The sequence below is a fragment of the Carassius gibelio genome, chromosome B2 (assembly GCF_023724105.1).
Source record: "Carassius gibelio isolate Cgi1373 ecotype wild population from Czech Republic chromosome B2, carGib1.2-hapl.c, whole genome shotgun sequence".
In the NCBI taxonomy this organism is placed as follows: domain Eukaryota; kingdom Metazoa; phylum Chordata; class Actinopteri; order Cypriniformes; family Cyprinidae; genus Carassius; species Carassius gibelio.
Window position 1 is genome coordinate 5,452,978 of NC_068397.1, and position 16,688 is coordinate 5,469,665.

The window sequence follows — 16,688 nt, forward strand, 5'->3', positions numbered from 1 at the left end:
AGTGTGCATATACTCCTGTGCGTAAACATCTGCACTTTAATTGGCCTTTTAAGTGGTATAACACAGATGCATGAGCGTAAGAAGGACTGATACGTTAACTTTCTAAAGCCATCTCATTAAGCTTCTCCTCGAGTCTCAAATCCACAGGCCGGTGCCAATTGTGTGTCACCTGCCCATGCAGCACAACACACTCTCATTGGCTGGACTGAGGGGTGACAGGGAGACTCTGGTAGTTAAAGGTTAGTGATCTGGATTCAGTTTTCTGGATGCAGAGCTAGTTTAGGTATGTTTTGATGCTGGGATGCTGGTCGTTTGCTGGTTTATGCTGGTCAAATGTGCTGGCAAAGGACCAGCATAAACCAGCATCACAGTGTCAAAACATACCTAACCAGCATGTTTTTTTTTTTCAGCAGGGCTAATTTATCAGCTCCCGTTTGGCATCCTCTGCAGTGCATTTTTTTGCGGTTTGTGTGCAGGTACTTGTACAATGCCCAGTATTGTCCACCCAGTCATCCTGCTGATGGCCTTGCTGGCGGTAACAGGGAATCAAGCATCACTACCCAAGACCACACAGTGGCCATGATTGAAACCCACTAAAAAGCCTCTGCCTCGAGATGAAGGGGGTCCTCCACAGCCTCTCGGCCGCTTGGGGTCCCATCCGATCACTACCACTGTGAGCCCTACCGCCAGTGGCATCACAGAAGAAGTCACAGACTCCATTATGGACGCTTACTCTTCTTCCCCCACTGAAAGCACCACCTACTCAAGTGATGCTTATTCTGCTGACTATCACACAGAGGCCATGGTTCCTCCCGGATCAGCCCAGGGAACTACACATTGGACTACAATGAGTGCTTTTTCAACTTTTATGAGTGCTGTCCACCAGAGAGAGGTCCTCAAGGACTGGTGGGAGAAGACGGTGTCTGGGTAAGAAGACAGGTTGTAGTTGTCTAGTTGACTGCTACTGTTTCTCAGTCAATTGCTTAATTAAACTTTGCCCTATATTTAGCATCCTGCAAGGTATTCCGGGGGAAAATGGGGAGATGGGGCCTCCTGGACCTCCAGGCCACGATGGACTCACTTGTGCTCAGGGACCTCATGGAGGAAAAGCTCTTTATAGTAATGTCATGTGTTTGTGTTCTCATTAGCATGAGATCAAAACAGTTAAACAAGAAGTTGATGTTGAGGAACTAAACTTTTTGACAATATTGCTCATTACCTTCTCGTTCCATTTTCACAAGTCGTGTTTTTGAACAAAATGGTCAAGTGAACCATTCAATGACTCAAATCATTATTTACATACTTGTTCGTGTCTGAATTAACTGGTGACTGCGTCTGACATCACATTTCACACAATCACCAACTTTGCAACTGGTAAATAGTACGTTCTGTATAGTTTGAATGAAACCTGGCCAAACTACATATGTCATGTGACCAATGGCATCTGTTGCATCACTTCACTGCCTTTCACAACTCCTACTAGGTCATCCATGTATTTTTAGGCTACTATTTAATGAATGCAACAAATTCAGACATACTAATTTCTCATAATCTTTACTTTTGAAGTAGTAGGATATTAGGAATATCTGAATGCAGAAACTGTTTCAACAAATTGGTGGAGAGATTGTTTTGCAAGTAGTTGGTCAGTGAATCAATGTAACCCGCAGAAAAAGAAAGAACTTAGTGTTTTAACGATATTATGTAAGTTCTAAAGCTTCCATATACAGGAGTGGAAAGAAATTTAGACAAATACTGTTTACAAAAGGACCATATTTTTTCTTTCTTTCACAACTTCCACATATGTTGATTGTGTATACAAATATCCTTGTTTTGAAAGAAGAATAAACATTGGAAAAGACCTTGACCTTAGTTAAGGATAATAACATGGAGTTTGTGTGTGTATTCTCAATGTTTCTCCTACCAAAGAAGAAGAAGAAAAAAACAAACTATTACCACGCCTAAATCAAACAGACTAAACTTTTCCCTTTCCTTTACTGCTACATGCTCACACAAGTTGGCAAAACCTACAATTTGTCTTTAACTGGTAATGCTAGTTCCTTGGTACTACACAAAAGGTTGTCTGCGAAGCTTAATCTGTGATTCTTCTCCTTCTAGCCCGAGCACGCTCTTCAGCACTGGAATAAATAAATACTCCATTTATTTATGTGTTCAGGGTTTTTGTTTTCTTGTAAACCTCTGTGTATTCATAAGGATGGAGAGCAATTTTGATTAGTGCTGACAAACGATTAATCGCATCCAAAATAAAAGTTTTTGTTTACATTATATGTGTGTACTGTTTATATTTATTATGTATTTATAAATACACACACATACATGTATGTATTTAGGAGAAATAAGTTACAATTATACATGTAAAATATTTATGTATACATAAATTATATTAAAATATATAAATTGAAATATATATATACGGTATTGTTCAAAATAATAGCAGTACAATGTGACTAACCAGAATAATCAAGGTTTTTCGTATATTTTTTTTATTGCTACGTGGCAAACAAGTTACCAGTAGGTTCAGTAGATTCTCAGAAAACAAATGAGACCCAGCATTCATGATATGCACGCTCTTAAGGCTGTGCAATTGGGCAATTAGTTGAATTAGTTGAAAGGGATGTGTTCAAAAAAATAGCAGTGTGGCATTCAATCACTGAGGTCATCAATTTTGTGAAGAAACAGGTGTGAATCAGGTGGCCCCTATTTAAGGATGAAGCCAACACTTGTTGAACATGCATTTGAAAGCTGAGGAAATGGGTCGTTCAAGACATTGTTCAGAAGAACAGCGTACTTTGATTAAAAAGTTGATTAGAGAGGGGAAAACCTATAAAGAGGTGCAAAAAATGATAGGCTGTTCAGCTAAAATGATCTCCAATGCCTTAAAATGGAGAGCAAAACCAGAGAGACGTGGAAGAAAACGGAAGACAACCATCAAAATGGATAGAAGAATAACCAGAATGGCAAAGGCTCAGCCAATGATCACCTCCAGGATGATCAAAGACAGTGTGGAGTTACCTGTAAGTACTGTGACAGTTAGAAGACGTCTGTGTGAAGCTAATCTATTTTCAAGAATCCCCCGCAAAGTCCCTCTGTTAAAAAAAAGGCATGTGCAGAAGAGGTTACAATTTGCCAAAGAACACATCAACTGGCCTAAAGAGAAATGGAGGAACATTTTGTGGACTGATGAGAGTAAAATTGTTCTTTTTGGGTCCAAGGGCCACAGGCAGTTTGTGAGACGACCCCCAAACTCTGAATTCAAGCCACAGTACACAGTGAAGACAGAGAAGCATGGAGGTGCAAGCATCATGATATGGGCATGTTTCTCCTACTATGGTGTTGGGCCTATTTATCGCATACCAGGGATCATGGATCAGTTTGCATATGTTAAATTACTTGAAGAGGTCATGTTGCCCTATGCTGAAGAGGACATGTCCTTGAAATGGTTGTTTCAACAAGACAATGACCCAAAACACACTAGTAAACGGGCAAAGTCTTGGTTCCAAACCAACAAAATGAATGTTATGGAGTGGCCAGCCCAATCTCCAGACCTTAATCCAATTGAGAACTTGTGGGGTGATATCAAAAATGCTGTTTCTGAAGCAAAACCAATAAATGTGAATGAATTGTGGAATGTTGTTAAAGAATCATGGAGTGGAATAACAGCTGAGAGGTGCCACAAGTTGGTTGACTCCATGCCACACAGATGTCAAGCAGTTTTAAAAAACTGTGGTCGTACAACTAAATATTAGTTTAGTGATTCACAGGATTGCTAAATCCCAGAAAAAAAAAATGTTTGTACAAAATAGTTTTGAGTTTGTACAGTCAAAGGTAGACACTGCTATTTTTTTGAACACACCCCTTTCAACTAATTGCCCAATTGCACAGCCTTAAAAGCGTGCATATCATGAATGCTGGGTCTTGTTTGTTTTCTGACAATCTACTGAACCTACTGGTAACTTGTTTGCCACGTAGCAATAAAAAATATACTAAAAACCTTGATTATTCTGGTTAGTCACATTGTACTGCTATTATTTTGAACAAAACTGTATATATATATATATATATATATATATATATATATATATATATATATATATATATATATATATATATATATATATATGCATAATAAATATACACAGTACTGTATATACACACATATTATGTAAACAAAACCTTTTATTTTGGATGCGATTAACTGTGATTAATAGTTTGACAGCACTTATTTTGATAAACAGTGTAATCATAGAGTAGACAATACTAATTAAAATTATGAGAACAAAATGAAAATGCATCCGGAGAGATCTTTCTTTGAGCACTGTGAGCCAAACAACATTTCCAAAACAGAATGTTCCATTTTAAAGGGATAGTTCACCCCAAAATGAAAATTCTGTCATCATTTACTCACCCTCATGTCATTTTGAATCTGTGAGTTGCTTTCTTATGTTGAACATATACAATATATTTTGAAGACTGCTGGTAATCAAACAGTTGGTGGTTGCCATTGACTTCCATAGTATTTTTTTCCTACTATGAAAGTCAATAGCAACCACCAACTGTTTAATTACCAGCAGTCTTCAAAATATATTCTTTTATGTTCAACATAAGAAAGAACATAAGAATAATACAACTGTTATTGTGAAGCCCTGATAGCATAACCATTTTTTACCCCGTTATCTAATAAGAATTGCAATTCAACTTAGACAGGGTTGAAATTCTGTAGAATAGGAATGAATAACTATACTGGTATTTATTATATACCATGTTTTTATATGTTGATTTTTTTTTTGTAAAATACTTTATATGCATTTTTGAGAAAATAGAATTTGTATCTATCCCTTACTTTGTTCAGCTCTGTTATGGACATATATTTTACAGGTTATTTTGCAGCCGTTATAATAATTTCTTTAGTTCATACTGACCTTATCAAGCTCAATATTTGAACTCCTAGTAAGTGTGATAATTTTTTTTTACATTTTAATAATGTGGAATTTCTTACAAGGTATACCAAAACTAAGCAGTGCTATAAGAATTGACTCCATTATCCAAGTATAAGAATTACAAATGAACTGTCACAGGTAAAGGTAAAATAACTACTGGCATTTATTATATCATGTTTTCACTGCTTTTGAGAATCTAGAACTTTTATCTGTCCCTTGCTTTCTATTTAATCATGATATAATGCAAAATTCTTTATAAAATTATTCTATTTCAAATTCCACCTGATGTGTGCAGATGAAATGGTCCTCAAAGGAGACAAAGGTTTAACCGGGCTGAGAGGAGACCCTGGGGACATGGGACAGCCCGGCTGGAACAGCACAAAGGGAGATGTAGGCGAGGGAGGGAGGGAGACCAGCTGGGCCCCCCGGACCAGATGGCATCAAGGGGGAGAAGGGTGACAGAAGAGACTGTCCATTTGGAGAAAAAGGACAGAAAGGCAGTATGGGGGAGCTAGGGACTCAAGGGCCAAAAGGAGACATGGGTGTGCCAGGTCTGAACAGCACAGATGGGCTTCGTGGAGCCAAGGGTTCATGGGGAGACCAAGGTAAGCAGGGAGAGCCTGGTCCTCCAGGCCCCCATGGACCACCAGGGCAGAGGGGGATACCAGGGATAAAAGGCACACAAGGCCTGAAGGGAGCACGAGGTGTTAGGGGATTCAAGGGCTTTAAGGGTGAACCTGCTGTTCAGAAGCGCTCAGCCTTCAGCGTTGGTCTCTTTCCCAGTCGATCGCTCCCATCACCTGGCCTGCCAATCAAGTTTGACAAAGTCATTCACAACAAGGAGGCTCAATGGGACCCCATGCCAGTAAGTTCAACTACACTCATGGGGGAGTTTACGTCCTTTCCTACTACATAACAGTGCGTAATCGCCCCCTACATGCAGCCGTGATGGTGAACGACATTCAGAAACTCGCGACTCCCTTTACAGCCAGGACATTGACCAGGCCTCCAACATGGCAGTGCTGCTTCTGTCATCTGGAGACCAGGTCTGGCTGTTAACACTGCGGGACTGGAACAGTGTTCATTCTAGCAGCGAGGACGACAGCATGTTCTCTGGATTCCTGCTCTATGCCGATGCCACCGAGGACTGATGGCAAGAAATCACTGACCTCTGGATGAACCATTTTAGACCACTAACAGTAACTACACAGCCACTTATTATTATGCTGCCTGTTTCATGGACAGGACTATCAATGCTGGATTATGCTGTAATTTTTTATAAGATGATAATTTGTAACAGCTATTTTGTAGCTCTTTAAATTTTATACAAAATAGCTAGCAGCTTATGCAATAAAATAATAATAATTTAATTCTGCCTGGCTTTCTTAACCATGCTGTGATTTTTACAAATGATTTTATGCAATATTAATTTAATTTATATACATGCAAGAGTTAGTTATGCTAATTATAATATTATACCTTCTTTAACATTTAAACCCTTTTATTGTTTTTCAGGGTTTTTACCCCCCCCCCCCCCACACACACATGAAAAAACATCCACATATTTCCTTAAAAATATACTCAATCTGAAAAATTACAACTGTTACCTATACAATTAAATCATATTTACATATTTATAATTCAGATGTTATTGGGGTAGTTCATTACGAGTCATTATTTTTTAGACCATTTTTCCAAGAAATATTATACATTTTAAATGCATTTTTCTGATAAAAGTGGCCAAAGCTATATTGAAGCAGAAAAACACATTTAAAATGTACAGTATTTCTGACTTAAGATACAAATTTAGATAAAAACTCATAAAAACTCAAAGGTCAATTTCAATACTATAAATAAATACTGATTAAGTCCATGTGTTTGACTATATTCTGACTAAAATGTAATAGGAAACTAAGGCTGCAACAATTATTTTGAAAATCGATTAATCTAACGACTATTAGGACAATTATTGATTAATCAATAGAATTTGATTGATTATTCATCTCTTGCAATTAGTTAAAATACTGTTATACATAACAATAAATAAAAGATAGTCTAATCACTTCATTTTTGAGAAATAATATATAATTACAATTATTATACAATTAATTTATACAAATAAATATTTTTGACACAAAATGAGATGACAGAGAAACCTGCTTATTTACCATTTCATTACTAAAATGAAAATTCACTGAATGACACATCATTCTGCCTAACATCTCCTTTAGTAAGTATATAATATGGATAAGAAACAAAATAAAGGAAAGTGATTAGATGTTTTATTTTTGGATAAACAATTTTATTCACAATATACACTAGCAGTCCAGAACTGTAACATTGTTTTAAAGAAGTATCTTCTGGTCATCAAGCCTGCATGTATTTGATCCAAAGTACAGCAAAAACACTAACATTTTGAAATATTTTTTTGCTATTTCAAATAACTGTTTATTTGAATATATTTTAATATGTAATTTATTCCTGTGAGTTCAAGGCTGAATATTTAGCATCATTACTCCAGTCACATCATCCTTCAGAAATCATTCTAATATACTGATCTGCTGCTCCAAAAAAACATTTATTATTATTATGTTGAAAACAGCTGAATATAATTATTTCAGGTTTCTTTGATGAATAGAAAGTTCAGAAGATCAGCATTTATCTGAAATAGAAATATTTTATAACATTATAAATGTCTTTGTCAATTTAAAGGATCCTTGCATCATATATTTTCATATCCAAACGCCATTCGGTTCGGCTCGGGTGCATTTCTCAGGCGGCATGGAAGTCGACCGGAAGTTGAAGTCGGCCGCGTGCCGCCATCTTTTAGCAGAACTTCACTTGCGTTAGCATTCCCATTGACTCCCATTCATTTTGGCGTCACTTTGACAGCGAATAATTTTACATCTGAGGCGTTTAAAGACCCTGTTTGTCCATTATTTATTTCTAAAGATACACGACAATGTATAAAGGGCTCTATTACCTTCTATGTTACATTATGGCCCCGTAGAAACAGTTTTTGTAAAAATAGGCTAACGATTGCGTCATAACCACTCGTCTCTCTGTCGCATTACCGTACAGACAGGAGGAGAAGCTCGCAGGCAATTAACCTAATACGGCGTACTGGCGTTACATTTTAAAATACTGTACAAAATAATTAATCAGAATACTTACTCCTGCTCACTCACGACAAAGAACTCCCCGCTCAAGCTCGCCGTCTCTGCAAGATTAACGATGGCAGTTTGCACGCACAGCTACTAGAAGATTTACATCTGTCAGACAGGTTGCTGACGTCGTCAAGCTTCGTTTGAGTCTGCGCGTCAGAAACGGAAGTGCTAAAAAACGCTAAAAATAGGCTTCACTTGGTCGCTGTGTCCATTTCTTTTACTGTCTATGGCATTTCTCTCAAGCAGTGCTGAGCGCTGTTTCTCTTCTTCTCTTGAATTGCATCGAGGAGGGCTGAATTATAGTCTTGCACTACAGCGCCACACTGATCAAAACCGCATTTTTGCGTGCTGTAAATAAGGTCAAATTAAATCAAACGACTACTCGACAACAAAAATATTTGTAGACAATTTTTTATTATCGACACTGTCAAAAATGTCGACTAATCGTTTCAGCCCTATAGAAAACATTGAACAATGAATGAGAAATGAACAGGCAACATAATGTTCAGTCCCCAGCTTGCACACAATCAGTCATAAAAACCACAAATGTATGTCAAGGGGAACCGCCTCAAAAATGACAGGATGTTACTCCACAAAGAGGAACTTGGAGTCAAATAAGAGACTTGCAGAGATGAATGGACACCATCACGTAATCACTACTGAAGCACAGGTTTAAAGATCTTCACAGAACTGAATCAGTGCCATTGTGACTGTATGTCATAAGCTTTACTGTGAAACCACCATTTACAGCATTATTTGCATTCTGCCCATTCAGAAGCCGGATGTATTCAAGGTCAATGTTTAAAGATTCATAACTTGCTGTTAATACAAAAAAGGGAAATGGAAAACAGGTAATACGATTATCTCTTGTGACTTCCTTCAACTGAAACGGGCTTTTCATTTTTCCATGCTGTTACACCAGTAATAAAAAAATAATTTTTGAATGACCAAACACAATAGTAACAGATGAATTCTTGTTATACAACAAAAAAGTAATTTTTTTTAATTAGTTCAGTTATAAAAAAATAAAATAATGGAAGACTGAAAATGAAATAAATCAAATGAGAGCAACACCCTAGAGCTGGCCTTTATATGCCTTATTCAATAGGTACAAATGCAAATAGCATTGCAATCACAATTTTTTGAAGACTATTATTTTAGAAAAAAAAAAAAAAAAAAAAAAAAAACTGAACCTGCAAATGTTGGTTTAAAATAACCAAAGTATTTATAAATATACATTTAAATGATCTTGGAAAAAAAAGCCTGTACACTTGTGCACATAGAAAGTGCAGCTGTCAGCTGGAAGTACTTTGCCTGATTTGACTTGATTTGCTGATACACAAGATGACGTTCAAAGGATAGCAGCATTATTCTGGGTTCCTCTGACCAAAGGGAAGAGCAGACTGGCTGCGGTCAGGGTCACTCAGACGGAGGATGCGGATCAGGCTATTGGCTGGCAGAGAACTGGGATACAGAAAGAACAGAACATCACATTTTTACTAGGACTACCAATTTATAACACCGTTATGAATGATACAAAATATGGAAATCATGTCTTCTAATCTAACTCCAGTTTTGTTCATAAGTACTGGGACAGTGATGACAAAATTACATTGTTTGTTGTGGAGTCAAGATATGTGCAAAGGAGGAATATGAGACAAAACTACAGAATGTCATATTTTATAATATAGTTGTTTTAACACACGTTTTACCAAATAAAAAGAACAGCACTTTTAGAGTTCATCCCAGTACCTGATATGAGGGTAAGTATTGGAACAGTTGAATTTAAGGCAGATGTAAAAGATTAAAAGCTAATATGTCGTTGCAGATCCTGCTTGCAATTCACCCATAAACCCAATGACCCATAGACATCACCAGACTCTTGGTCTTATGCTTTGAAATGCTTTCCCCCGACCAATTCCAACTGTTGCTTGTTTTGGGGCGTTTCTGTCTTTAGTCTCCTCTTCAGCTGGTGAAAATAATGTTCAATCTATCTAGAGATTGATTTGGGAAATCTAAGACATTCTATTTCTTTGCTCTGATAAACTCCTTGACTGAACTGGCAGGGTGTTTTGGGTCATTGTCCTGATCCAATATGAAGTTTGGTGACATTTTCTTTAAAGGGGGGGTGAGAGAGGATAAAGTATACCATGTGTCAAAAATTTGATTGATGAGGGTCATAAAAGCCATCTGTTCTGGACACCTGTTTGTACCCCCCACCCCTCCCCTCCCTGTACACCCCGGTGACCTAGATATGAACTTACGACCCTAAGAAGGAATTTCTGTGAGGGGGTTGGGTGAAAATGTGTTGGGGGTCTATGTGCTTTTTTTTTTTTAAACTGTGGAAAGGGTTGAAATCATTAAAATGGTATAAGGGAAGTTTTTATTAAGGTTTTAAGTACACAGTGCATTTCAAGAAAAAAGGTTATAACACAAACAAAATGGGAACGATGCAATGATTGTTTTCGTAGTTGGAAAAGTGTAAAACGTTGTTAAAGTTGTAACAAATAAAAAAAGAAAAAAAATAGGTTACTGGTTATTTATCTAAAACAACTAAACAAGTCAAAACTATCAGATGTGTTTTCGTTAAGCAACACGTGAAAAAGATGTGAGAGCTTGTAAAAATGTAAAAAGGTGTTTTGTTACCAGTTAGAAAAGAAAGCATTTAGCATTTGTACCTTACCTCAAACTAAAAAAGAAATGAATGTAAAGCGGCGATACAAACCAGAAAACTTGGCGTTTGTCACGATGTTATAAAAAGTTAAAAAGAAAAGAAAAAATATGGTAGGCATTACGCGGATCAAAAATAAAATCCATCAGACAAGATCCTTCAAATCAAATCTATGTTGTACTTTACCACTAACTACAACTTTAAAAATCGAGAGTGTTACTGACAGAGAGTTAGACGAAAGAAAAAAAGATCTCACAGCAAAGTGTCAAGGCATCTCCGTTGAGCGATACTGACATCATCGCTGACACACTTAGAATGAGGCTCGGGGGAATGCTCCGGAAAAAAAACCACGTCTCCGGCGCTAGAGACTGCCCCGCTGTAGGCGTGATAGCAGCGTCAAATAGATTTTAAATGTTAAAATAATTAAACTAAGTATTTCTTAATAAATAGACATCAGTCCTTAATTAGTGAAAACTTTAAATCCGTTTAAACATAAGATCAATTTGTACTTTTTAAATGATGTAGCTTTATGCGATTTTATTTACTTTTAGTCTTAAAAAATAAAAAATAAAAATAATAATAAAAAACAGCACTGAAAAAAAGCATTATTTGTTTTTAATGTGTTAAGTTAATTACTCTAATCTACGACTAGTCTAAATTTAGACTATTGCCGTCGATATATCTTTTATTTTTGTCAAGCTTAATTTCTCAAGCTATGACAATTAACACACACACACACACACTCAGCCACCCATCCACACTTTCCTTCTGTCCAATTTGTAAGTTTTTGTCGCGTTATCTAGTAATTAAACCAGACATATGTAGTTAAAAGCATCCCCATTTAACAATATGACAGGGAAGAAATGTCTCGTCTCAGGTCGTGCAGCGAAACGTGACCGTGTCGTGCACCTGGTGTCTGTGCGATGTCGCCTGCATATCAGTTAGACATCAGCGGGTGTAAAAACATCTAAAGGTTTTTGGGGGTTTGCAACTCGACTGTAATCTAATTAGTTTTTCGGGGGGTTCTGGTGTTGTAGCTAAATGGTGCACTGCAGGACGGCTAAAGTTTAAAAAAAAATTGTGTGTAATCAAGGATCAAAGGCAATTTCAAATTTATGGCTTAGGCCTGTGATCGTGAGGTTATCTGACAGTTCATTTAGTGGGTCAAATGGGTGTGAAATCTTTTAACAAGTCAGACCATATAGGAATATGTAGTTTAATTCGAGTTAATTTAGTTTATTTTAGTTACATTTATAATTTTTATTAACCCTAGATCTTTCAACATCAACATAAATGTACCGAGAATGCAAACAAGTACACAAACACACACACACACACACACACACACACACACAAACACACACACACACACACACATTTTCCTTCTGCCGAGTTTGTGTCGTGTTATCTAGTAATTAAACCATACATATGTAGTTAAAAGTATCACCCATTTAACAATATGACAGGTAAGAAATATCTCGTCTCAGATTGAAACGTGACAAACTTAGTAGTGATTCTTTAAATCCTGTTTATCAACTCTTTGAGATACTTAATCATTGAAACATTTCTATAGTCACATCTTTATTTAACATTTTCTAAAATGAGATCTGGTTTATTTCTATATTAAGTGTAAGTAAGTTGTATTCTTTCGTTGTCATATCTTTTACATTTTATTAAAATAGGTTCAACTGATTCAGGAAGATCACATTTAACACAAAGTCCAGACACATGTTTTTCCTCTTATAAATAATGACTGATTAAGTGCAATGTGTCCAATTCTATGGCGAGAGCTTCCTTTCTATCCCCAAAATTCTCCTTTCATTAAATTTGATGTCTGACATTTTAATGTTTTTATCTGATCCACTACCTTCAATTCCTATATGTGCAGGTATCTATACAAAATAAATATTTGTTTTTGGTTGTATTCTGAACAAACTCTGTAAAATGAATGACAAATTGTCTTGTTGAAAATTCGCCACACTTTAAACTTGGTAGTACTGCAAATGAATCTGAACATATGACTACTTTAGGTATATTAATGTGTTCAACCCACTGAAGAGCCAAAAATATGACAATCATTTCTGTAGTATAAACAGACGGATGATTAGATGTTCTTTCAGGTATTCTATATCTACCCACTTGGAACATATGTGTCCTGTTTCAGGATCTTTAGATACATCTATGTATATGAGTTACTTTAAAACTATATGCTCTTTATTTTTCATCTAAACAAAAGTCCTTGATGTTTTATTTTATTTTAATAAGCCACTCACACTTACTTTAGTAGCCTAAATCATTGAATATTGAATATGTCTTTTATTTTGTCAATATTAACTTCTGGCACGAAATTCTACATTCATAAATGTATGTTTTTCAAAATCCTTACGTTTAGTGGCATTTAAAGAGAAATTTGGGATGTATTTGGAGACGTTAAAAGAAATGAAAAGTCTCAAAGCAAGATTTTTGTATTCTTCATTGGGGGATTTGGTTTTTCTTAATGTGAAAATCTGTTACTCCCCTACTTTTTCATTCTTTATCTTTTTCTTCAGTGTTGTTTTATTTATTTTACATTTATTTTGTTTTATGATGTACAGAGTGTGAACGAAAATTGAGTGTAATCTCAGACCATATTTGTAAATCTACCAGTAATGTACGCCTTTATATTTTTAATGTTTAAAGCAACGAATAAAAAAGAAAAAAACACCCACTAACACATCCCCCTAACACCTCCCTAATAACGTTGGTCACAAAGGTTTAAATGTATGTTAAAAGAGTTAAACAAAGTAACGTTTTTAATAAAAACACATCAGTTCTTATTTGATGAAAACATTCTACCTGGTTTTAATATTAGACCGATGTTTTTACTTTAAAATTAGGTTAACCTATACCATTTTATTTTCATCTCAACAAAAATTCCTTGTTGGAAAAAATTGTTGTTTTATTTCATTTTAATAAGTCACTCACACATACTTTAGTAGGCTAAATCCTTGAATACGTCTTTTATTTTGTCAGTATTAACTTCTATCATTGCTATATCGTTGCTATATCAATTAAAACATGCGTTTAGGCATACACAAATCTAACTGGAATGAAATGTTTTGGAATGTCTTTGATTTTCTTGCCAAAGAAACTTTAACAACGTTACAGGAGAGGCTAAATATTTCATCTCAAGTAGTGCGTAGAGACGCGTCTGGTGTCTGGAATCTGATGTCTTTGTGTTTACTGTTACGACCATGTCAGATAAGATTGTAAAACATCTAAAGGTTTTTGGGGTTTGCAACTCAACTGTTATCTAATTAGTTTTCCGGGGGTTCTGGTGTTGTAAATGGTGTGCTGCAGGTAACCATAAAATGTTTATGGTTTAGGCCTGTGATCGTGAGGTTAGCTAAAAATTCATTTACTGGTCAAATGGACGTGAAAACTTTTAACAAGTCAGACCATATAGGAATATGTAGTTTAATTCGAGTTAATTTAGTTTATTTTAGTTACATTTATAATTTTTATTAACCCCTAGATCTTTCAAACTCAACATAAATGTACCGAGAATGCAAACAAGTACACAAACACAACCATACAATCATAAACACACACACACACACACACACACACACACACAAATGTAAACATTACAGAAAACATGAACATGCAAACTAAATAAATACTAATATACACTCAAACAAGTAAAAAAATACACAAACAAACAAAATAGGTCACAAACACGAACATATCTATATAAGATTGAAAATGAGTTGTCCTAAGTTTTCTTTGAAACCAAAAGTGTTTGTTGGTACAAATGTCTGACAGAAATGTGTACAATAGATTAGACGTCCTTTCTCACTTTCCAAATGGTGTTGTTAACCATGATGTTTAAAATAGTTTTAAAAAAGTATAATTTTTTAGCTTTCATGCAGGATTCATGTCAGCACTCAAGTGTTTTAACAAGAGTCCAGAGACAGATGAAAATAGATGTGTGAAGAAAAAAAAAATGTAAGAGGTTTTTAAGGATAGACTAAATGGTTTAGATTGTTTAAAACAATTGAGTTGACGCATTTCTCTTGAATGTGTGTATGGTAACCGCTGCATACATGAAGCAGAACAAATACATAACTCATAAACGCATTGTGGTTAATAAAAAAGACTTATTTATCTAGCATAACTTACCTTCTTTTCATAACAATAAACATTCTTACGACTTTAACAACTGCAAACAAACGGTTTGGTTGGAAAAAAAAATAAAAACATATTGTGTTTTCTTAGTTAGAATGCTTATAGTTTGTAGTAAAATCACATATATAAGCTAAAAAAAATTTCTTCCAAACCATGCTGCTTTCACACACACACACACACACACACACGCACACACACATCACCTCACAAAACTGTCAACAAGGACCTTAAGTTTTTGTTATAACGTTTAGCTGTAGCTGAGACCTTGGTGGAATTATTTTACGTACAGTTTTGGGGAAGTTACTATGAACGTTGTAATAGGTTATAGATCACAAATTAACCCGTTTAAAATCTAAAAGTTTAAAAAGTAATGTAACTGATAACATTTGATTACATGTTTTAAGACTTGTAATGTTTTCAACCGTTAATCTTTTGAAATGTGTAAACAGGACAGGGGTTAACATTAGAGTACTCAACAACTAATGACCGTCAGACTTTTCAAATCCTTCATCACTTAAATTAGGATTGTGATCATTTCATTTTAAAGCACAACCACCACGAAATCAGATTTGCTTGGAGATTAAATACATATTTAAAAACACAACAAGAAAGTTTAACAGCTATGATACTGTTTTTAAATCAGGTTTTTGCACACCTATGAAGGGGAATGCCATGGCATCTAACAACGGTTGGTAAATCGGTTCAATTTAACAAATAAATATACATTGGCCAAATAGTAAATAAGCATACGTCTTTAACTCATGAAACATCTGACTCATATTTTAGAGTATTTAAGGTGGTTTATGAAATATATCAATGAAATCTGTAATCTGTAAAAATATTCAGATGTAACATTTTCATAATTAACCGCAATTTAATTATTTTTCTCACTGACTGTAACTGATTACATTTATTTTTAATCAAATGATATAATTTAGCTATATGTAAATAAGTTGACCCCCTAACACTGATTATGCGTTCTAACAAGAATAGTTGGCGAAAGAGTTCATTACCCTCTTTAACTTTAAAAATGCGTACAATGTCCACAAACAAGGGTTTGCTCTTAAAACAAGCCCCAGACACCGACTTGGAAGCATCGTAACAAGTATAGCCATTGCAGAAATTTGTTATAGAGATTCAGTAAGTTAAACTCTGGATGCACGATTGACCGACTTACGTTTGCCATATTATTACTTTTTCTAAAGATAAAGACAATTATTTGGTTTCAGGACACACGAATCCTAACACCCAATGGTTCACAAGATAACATGACAACGGTTGTACCATTACAGCATAGTCAACCCATTTTAGCCTGTTTTAGCACATGTATATCGTATTATTGTTGAATATAGTCGTTTGGTCTAAATATGTGTTAACAGTTATTTTATTGTTGTTATATGTATTATATGTTTTGTTTTACAAATGTAATATGTTTACCTAATACCTCATTCAAGCTATGTAGATCTTCAGGTCAGGGAACTACAATACCCATCACACACCTCAGGCTTCAAACATGCCTGTCGTGAATACATACTCATATTGTATGTGGCAACGCTCTAAATCATTGGACATCTGATTAAACGCATACGCAGATAACCTAAATAAAAAGACTCGTATTCTTTTCTGTGATCTGTTTTAGTGATGCAAAGTTCGATTCACTTCTGAAAAATTATTTATTTGGACAGTTTGGTTCAATGAACCGATTCATAGGGTCCTTAAGTCATTTTC

The 16,688-nt window shown here is 35.4% G+C and overlaps 2 protein-coding genes across 2 annotated transcripts in view; one reads left to right on the forward strand and one right to left on the reverse strand.

The window, feature by feature from the left end:
* The first annotated feature begins 487 nt into the window (after positions 1-487).
* Positions 488-6,198, forward strand: otol1a (otolin 1a). The gene is given in 7 exon segments (XM_052549300.1): positions 488-815; positions 818-920; positions 1,013-1,119; positions 5,251-5,368; positions 5,370-5,812; positions 5,815-5,919; positions 5,922-6,198. Coding segments are annotated over 7 exon segments (1,389 nt in total). The 3' UTR covers positions 6,107-6,198.
* Positions 6,199-7,260: 1,062 nt separating this feature from the next.
* The window catches only part of LOC127951560 (structural maintenance of chromosomes protein 6-like), a 74,502-nt gene continuing 65,074 nt past the window's right edge, over positions 7,261-16,688 (reverse strand). Inside the window, exon 23 of the mRNA XM_052549513.1 lies at positions 7,261-9,586. Within this exon, the coding sequence (XP_052405473.1) occupies positions 9,490-9,586 (97 nt within the window). The 3' untranslated portion in view covers positions 7,261-9,489. The remainder of the gene's footprint in view (positions 9,587-16,688) is intronic.